This window comes from Sinocyclocheilus rhinocerous, unplaced genomic scaffold (assembly GCF_001515625.1).
Source record: "Sinocyclocheilus rhinocerous isolate Xijiao unplaced genomic scaffold, SAMN03320098_v1.1 scaffold40, whole genome shotgun sequence".
NCBI lineage: Eukaryota > Metazoa > Chordata > Actinopteri > Cypriniformes > Cyprinidae > Sinocyclocheilus > Sinocyclocheilus rhinocerous.
This window is the reverse complement of record NW_015624837.1, coordinates 787,352-794,585: the sequence shown is the minus strand read 5'-3', so window position 1 is coordinate 794,585 and position 7,234 is coordinate 787,352. Positions and strand designations below refer to the sequence as shown.

Sequence of the window (7,234 nt, the reverse complement as noted above, 5' to 3'; positions counted from 1 at the left end):
CTTTTATGTTGTGTTGATTTCATCTAAGGCTGTGGCTAGTGTTGGGGGTAACGCGTTACAAGTAACGTGCGTTACGTAATAATATTACTTTTCTGAAGTAACTAGTAAAGTAACGCATTACTTTATAAATTTACACATGAATATTCGAGTTACTTTTTAAAAAAAGTAACGCGAGTTACTTTTTTCAGTTTAATTAATTTGCTTTAAAAAAAATGTAATTACTTAATTAAAATGAACGTAATCACGTAGAATCACGCACTCAATGCGTGCGCGGGAACAGACATAGTCAGAAACGGAGATGGCAGGTCAGAGCTTTACATTTCTGCGATGGAAGTATTCTAATTATTTTGAACTCGTCGAAGAAAGGGAGAAGGGGATTGTCGTTAAGTGTAGATTATGTGTAGGTGAAAAACTCTTGTCAACTGCAAAAAACACCACTTCAAATTTAAAAAAACATCTGCATGCAAAGCACAGCACAACAGAGATGGACGAGAAAGAGCCGAATGATACCTGCACCCCGCCTCAAGCTAAACAACAAAAGCTTGATTTCAGTTCACCTTCACCAGGTAAAACAATTAGTTCGACTGAACTCAACAAATTGGTTGCTGCTTTTATTGTCGAGGAGATGCAGCCACTATCCACTGTGGAGGCGCCTACATTTCGTAATATCATAAGCAAAATCTCAGTGACAGGCAAAAGGACGGGGGGCGTGCTGCCCGATCGCAAAACCTTTACAAACTTTTTGGACAATGCATATATGGAAATGGAGACAGACCTAAAGAAAACTTTTGCCGACCTGGAATATGTTTCCACCACTGCAGATCTATGGACTGCTCAGAATAAAAGTTTTCTGGGCATTACTGTACACTGGATCGACCCTGCTAGTCTGCATCGCCAAAAAGCTGCAATCGCCTGCAGGCGATTTCGTGGGAGACACACGTACGATGCCATCGCAGCGGAGATAGAGCAAATTCACAGCTCATTTGCTCTTTGTGGTAAGATAACTGCCACTGTCACGGACAATGGCGCGAACTTTGTAAAGGCATTCAGAATGTTTCAAGCTGATGATGATGAAGCAGAGAATAATGAAGACGAGGTCATCTTTACAGCCTTGCACGAAGTCTTACGGGATGACAGTGAGACCAGCGAAAGGTATATTCTCCCTCCACATCACCGATGTGCATCCCACACCCTTACCCTTATATGCACGAACGACGTAGTTACATTTTTGACGGCAGAGGCGTTGTGTGCGCTTTGTGAACATGATGTTACTGTAGTTCTAGACTAAATGTGAATGTGCATTAATTCATCCCACTCACAAAAAACAGATTTAGTATTCATCAAAATGAATTAAAACAGTGAAATGCAAACTCAGAATATGACGCAAACCTGCAATAATTAAATATGTTGAATTACACAAATGTATCTAATCCCATTTTATTAACCAATATCTTTGCTGATCCAGTTCAACCATACTAAGCAAAAATGACTTTAGATACACTAACAATTGTGCTTCATTGTTTTTTTATTGTTGAAGAGTGTTTCTTCTCCTGTGTTCTACTGTACAGACGTGAATTTACTTTTGCTTCAGCCTGAGGTTTATTCATTACACTTTTTGGTGTGAAAGGGCTTTTATATTTGCTATAAATAGAACTTCTTATATTAAAAACAATCAAGCCCTGCTTATATTTAAAAAGTAACGCAAAAGTAATAGAACGCATTACTTTCCATAAAAAGTAACTAAGTAATGTAATTAGTTACTTTTTTTTAGGGAGTAATGCAATATTGTAATGCATTACTTTTAAAAGTAACTTTCCCCAACACTGGTCACAACCCATTTCCCCCACGACTATTACAGAAAAGTTCAGTGTCGGTATGATTTAAAAAAAATTTTTTTGAACAAAGTCTCTTATGCTCACCAAGTGTGCATTTATTTTATTAAAAATACAGTAAAAGTGATTGTTAAATATTACAATTTAAAATGACTTCTGTATGAATATATTTTAAAATGTAATTTATTCCTGTGATGCAAAGCTGAATTTTCAGCATCATTACTCCAGTCTTCAGTGTCACATGATCCTTCAGAAATCATTCTAATATGCTGATTTGCTGCTCAAGAAACATCTTTAAAAAAAAAACTGCTGCTTAACCCCAAACTTTTGAACACCCTTTATATTAATAGTGTCAAAATCAACTACACAGACAAAAGGTGGAATTCACAGGCAAATCTTTAATACCGGTAGTTGCAAAAATACAAGGGGAACTCGTTCGAATTTATGCTCTATAATCCAAGAAACTCATGCATACAAACAACAGCAACAATTTATCAATAGAGCTGGTGAGAAAAGACTAAAATAAGAGGCTTTGAGCAGTGCGCTAACCCAGGCCTAGAGCTGATGAAAAGGCCAAAGGAGGTGAAAGGCATGCGTCTGACAAAAAGAAGCTGAGCAATATGTGAAGAGGCAACTCAAGATTTTTGGTTTCATCTTTAAATGGCATCAATATCAATGTCCTCCTCCTCATGGTCTGACTTCTCAGGTTTTGTGGTCTCCATTTTCAACTCACGGGCAGATGAGGAATACACCACCTAGAGAAAAGGAAGAAAAGTTAATTCTGTGCTATAAGTATCTAACAATTTCTATATTTACTTTGATCTCATTATAAATCTAAAAATCCTGGTTATGAAAAGTGATAATGCAGCTTTTTTTTTTACCTCAACATTGTCATCCTCATCATCTTCCTCTTCCTCGCTGCCCTCACTCTCCTCCTCTGCCTCCTTGAGCCATTTAACAAAGGGCTCTGCCTTGGCATGAATCTCTTTAGCCAACTCTTTGGAGACATACTTCTTAGACACCTAAAGCAAAATCATCACAAACAAGCTTAAATTCGAGAACACTAGACTAGTCAAGTATGCTTGCTGCCATCAGACCCTGGGCTCTCCAGCCGCATGCAGGTCACAGACGTTACCATATTATAACCCCCTCAGACACTCAGGCTAAAATAACAAGGGTTGCCTAGTAACAGGTAACTGACCACATCATCCTTCCATCTATGGTTTTTCAGAGACCTGCCAGAGATCAGAATTGGATTCATGCATCTAAACTACTTATGTCATCAGATTTTTTGGCATCTGATCTGGGCCACGTTCAACTCTGACCTACATAGTTTCATCTGAGATTCTAGAAGGTCAAGTCTAGAGGCTGTGTGTTGGCAGGTTACCTTTTCAGCCCATGCGAGTATGACATCTTCCTCCAGCAGATCCGCGTCATATAGGTCTTTGAGTATAATGGGGACTCTGGGTAAGAGCTGAGTCTGATGCAGCTTCACCAGGCACTCAAAGCCACCCAGAAGATATTTCTGGGCTTTCTTATTGTTGTGGCAGAACTGTGGGCAGAAAATTTTAACTTCTTACACTTAATATAGTGCATTAACAAGTCAGTATGACAGTGTTATTTGTAAAAGCAGCATTAGTGCATTTTAACAAAATTAATAAGGTTTGTACACACAGGAAGACTGCTGTTGTAGTGCAGGTTTCCCAAACGGTTCAAATCATACTATTACTATAATATTATTAAAATCATAGCATTGTGAACATGTGAATTTGTTGTTAAATTACTGAAATATTAACAAAATCTCGGGGTACTTCAAGTAAATATTTTACATCTAAGGGGTTTGACTGACCAAAATAAAATAAAAAAATTGTAGTGTAACTAGAAGCATTCAAGCTATCAAGAGTTACAGTTTCAAGTCACACTCTAAATCAAGGGCCTCAATGATTTAAAATAAGGAAAAGGCATTGAAATAGGCTAAAAAAAAAATTTTTTTTTAAAATTAAGACGACATTTCAATTCACACCCTCAGCAAACCAGAAGAACCAGGTTTCCCACTATCTTGGGAAACATGGATGTATGGTATAGCCTAATTTTAAAAATATGATTTCTATTTCCGGAAAAGGTGAATGTGAATTATCCTCGCTTTTCAGACCGATGAGTTTTGTAAAAATCGACGCGTTTCAGAAGGCGGGGCATAGAGGAGAAACAATAATGTACAGTATGTGGAAAATAATGTGTTTTTTTAACTTTAAACCGCATAAACACATTTCATTACACCAAATACACAAAATAATGTTCTTTTTAGCAGCATCATGACCCCTTTAAAACTCCATAACCTTTTTTATAATGAACACACATTTTTCTAGTTATGCCAAGCAAATATTTAATATTTTGTTTAGAATTTTATTTTATAATACATTAAACTGAGTGCCAAATTACTGAAAAAAAGTCATGTGAACTCATTGGACAAAATGAGTAGAAACCATGAAAAAAAAACTTCAGCCCTTAAAACGGCAAAGCTTCAAATATAGTTGTCCTATTGAAACAGTAGTCCTTTGAATCAAAAAGATTGAGAATCACTGTTTTAAATGTTAAAAATGTTAACAGCTATGAGGACATACCCTGAGGAAGTGACGCTTGTACTTCTTGATCTGTTCACGGATGTTCTCATCAAAGAGCAGCTCGCTCAGAATCAGAGGACCCATGGCCTTCACATCCAGCCTTTCAGCCTCAGCCAAGATCTCTTTATCTGCAGATTCAATCGTGCCACTGTCCTTCTTTTCCTGAGGAGCAGAAACACAGAACAGTGCTGAATAAGTGTCTATATATAGAGAGCAATTATCCCCAAATTTTCAGTAAAATATTGGGACAAACACCTTCACAAAGTTGTAAAATATGTTGACCCTCTCCTCCAGGGATTTTTCCAAGTCCTCAGTGAGCGTGAGACCCTTGGCATGCTCGCTGATCTCCTCCATCCTGCGACGCTGAGCCTCCTCTGTGGTCTCCTCAGCCCAGTCTTCATCATCGTCATCATCATCCTATCATTAGATCATATTGAACACCAGTATTTCTCATCTCTTACGCTGGTTGGTCTGAAAGTGGTTTTTCAGGAGATGATCTCAAAGCAGCACTTACCACAGCATCAGGGGCATCTATGTCATTATGGTTTCCAGCCTCTCCACCACTTGAGCCATTCTCTTTGTCCTTCTTTCGGTTCTTCTTTTCCTTTTCTTTTTTCACAGATCCACTGTCATTCTCTGGAAGTTAACAAAAGAGCAATAGTTTAGTTCATGAACTTCAAATCAACATGCCATGGGTCAGAAAATCAGAGTTTTTGACCACCATTACAACCACCATTACAAGATATACATACTGCTTACAATCACATACTAAGCCCAAAATAGATTATGGTCACAGAAATACCCAGCCCATCCTTCAGTTTTATTTGAAAGGTTTGTGGAACATTAAAGTAATGAAATGACAATAAAGTAATGAAATTACCTGGTGGATTCTTGAGAATGAAGGTGCAGAGTTTGTGTCTGGTGTCCAACATGCCTCGGTAACCACAAGCCTTGCAAGAGTTTCCAATGGTCTGCTTCTTGGGATTAACGTGCTACAATGAGGACAACATTTGAAGTGACTTTATTAAACTATAAACAGGTGTGCAACAATGAATCCAGCTGTGAGGCAAATTGCTCACAATTGCTTTGTGCACTTGAAACCTGCAGAAATCATTTTGTTGCTGGAAAGATGTATGCTTTGCCCTGTATACAGGTCTAGGCCTGTGTGTTACAGTACGTCTTATGACCATACAGAGAGGATAGAAGGCTGACTGCAGCACGAAACAGAAACCAGGCCAGCTGAGATCATGCAAAAATCTCAAGAAGTCCTCAGTACTGCACTGCAGAGGAAAATCAGCAGGGGCAAAAGAACATTGCTCTCAAGTCAGTTAAACACCCAAGGCTTTTCATCTCTCGAAACAATAAATTTTTAATGAAACGAGAAACTTCTGTCCCTCCATTTAAAGTCCATGCTCAACCATACTTGTGTGACGCAAGAACAAACCTCACTGGTTCTTGCAGAAGCTTAAATGTGCTTGCACGACATGCAAGAACAAATCTCATTGGTTTTCGTGCACCAAGCAGGTATGTTTGAGCTTCCGTTTGCCATTATATGTGATCGATATATGATGTTCTACAAGTAGGGCTGGGCGGTATATCGACTTTATATGGTATTTTTGTATTTTCAAAAATTTAGGATAAGACAATACCATTTATGTCAACAGAGTAGTTTGATGTTGTAAGCACATCTGAAAAATAGCAAGGACACACAGTGAGCTGTCCTTAACACGAGACATGCTTTATTTTAAGCACTTCCATCTATATCATAAGTATACAGTTTGATCCAGCTTGCTCTGTCAGGTGATCTGACAGATACAAGCGTGTGCTCTTTGAATGAATGTCTTATGGGTTTGGAATGACATGAGGAGGCCTAAATGACAGAACTTTAATTTTAGGGTTAACAATCCCATTATGATGAGACCCTCCAGCCATTGGCTGATTGGTTTTGGAAACTGAAAACAAGAGACTGAATGTAACAGTGAGAAACTGAAGGTGGCTTGTATACAATTAATGACACAGCTTATTTCCTCTGTACACCTGCAAAACAATCTTAACACATGGAAGCTACATGCATGGCCCCATAGAGACCTGCATACTCAGCAACATGCATTCAAATATAAAGGGCACCCAGTTCAACATGCGCCAGAATGCACCCGTTCATTAATAGTCTCACTTCAACCATGACCCTTCTATGCAAATCTAAATGTATATGGCAAAATGGAAATGGAGGATGTATTTACCAAATCAGTTTCAGGATTGTCACACTCAGGACACAGCACAAACTTGTGAATGAATCCATCTAGCATGTCTTGCAGCTTGTTTGCCTCATGAGATCCATTGACGATGTAGCGGTCATTCTTGGTATCAAACTGGGTTTGGGCTCCCAACTCACAACCAAAGAATTTGGTGGGATCTAAACAGAGGTTACAGTATAATGTCAAATGGGAAAATCCATATTTAAGAAAACGAGTGACATGGCTTTTAAAAACTGCTCACATGTTGGAGGCCTATTCAGAGCCTTGGCAACATCAACCATGTTGACTATGACAGTCTTAATTCCATTCCCCTTGCCTTCCACCTGTGAAAAACAAACATGGTTTAGATTGATTCTGTAATTTTTACATATATGTGGATAATGGTGAATATTCATTTTAACTAGGGCTGCACGATAAATTGCATGCGATATTTAATGCGCATCTTGTCAGAAAGCCGGTTCTGTAATCAGCGGTAAATCTCCATCACGTGCGTGCTTTCACATTGAGCAGCATTAACTACACAGAG

The 7,234-nt window shown here is 38.5% G+C and overlaps 1 protein-coding gene across 1 annotated transcript in view; it reads right to left on the bottom strand.

Annotated features, from left to right (window-relative positions):
- Window positions 1–2,210: 2,210 nt before the first annotated feature.
- LOC107746071 (eukaryotic translation initiation factor 5-like) overlaps window positions 2,211–7,234 on the bottom strand; it is a 6,840-nt gene continuing 1,816 nt past the window's right edge. Inside the window, exons 4-12 of the mRNA XM_016560128.1 lie at window positions 6,950–7,031; window positions 6,694–6,866; window positions 5,334–5,445; window positions 4,968–5,089; window positions 4,709–4,870; window positions 4,454–4,615; window positions 3,220–3,384; window positions 2,714–2,854; window positions 2,211–2,587 (exon numbers count right to left, since the gene is read on the bottom strand). Coding sequence (XP_016415614.1) covers window positions 2,489–2,587; window positions 2,714–2,854; window positions 3,220–3,384; window positions 4,454–4,615; window positions 4,709–4,870; window positions 4,968–5,089; window positions 5,334–5,445; window positions 6,694–6,866; window positions 6,950–7,031 — 1,218 coding nt within the window. The 3' untranslated portion in view covers window positions 2,211–2,488. The remainder of the gene's footprint in view (window positions 2,588–2,713; window positions 2,855–3,219; window positions 3,385–4,453; window positions 4,616–4,708; window positions 4,871–4,967; window positions 5,090–5,333; window positions 5,446–6,693; window positions 6,867–6,949; window positions 7,032–7,234) is intronic.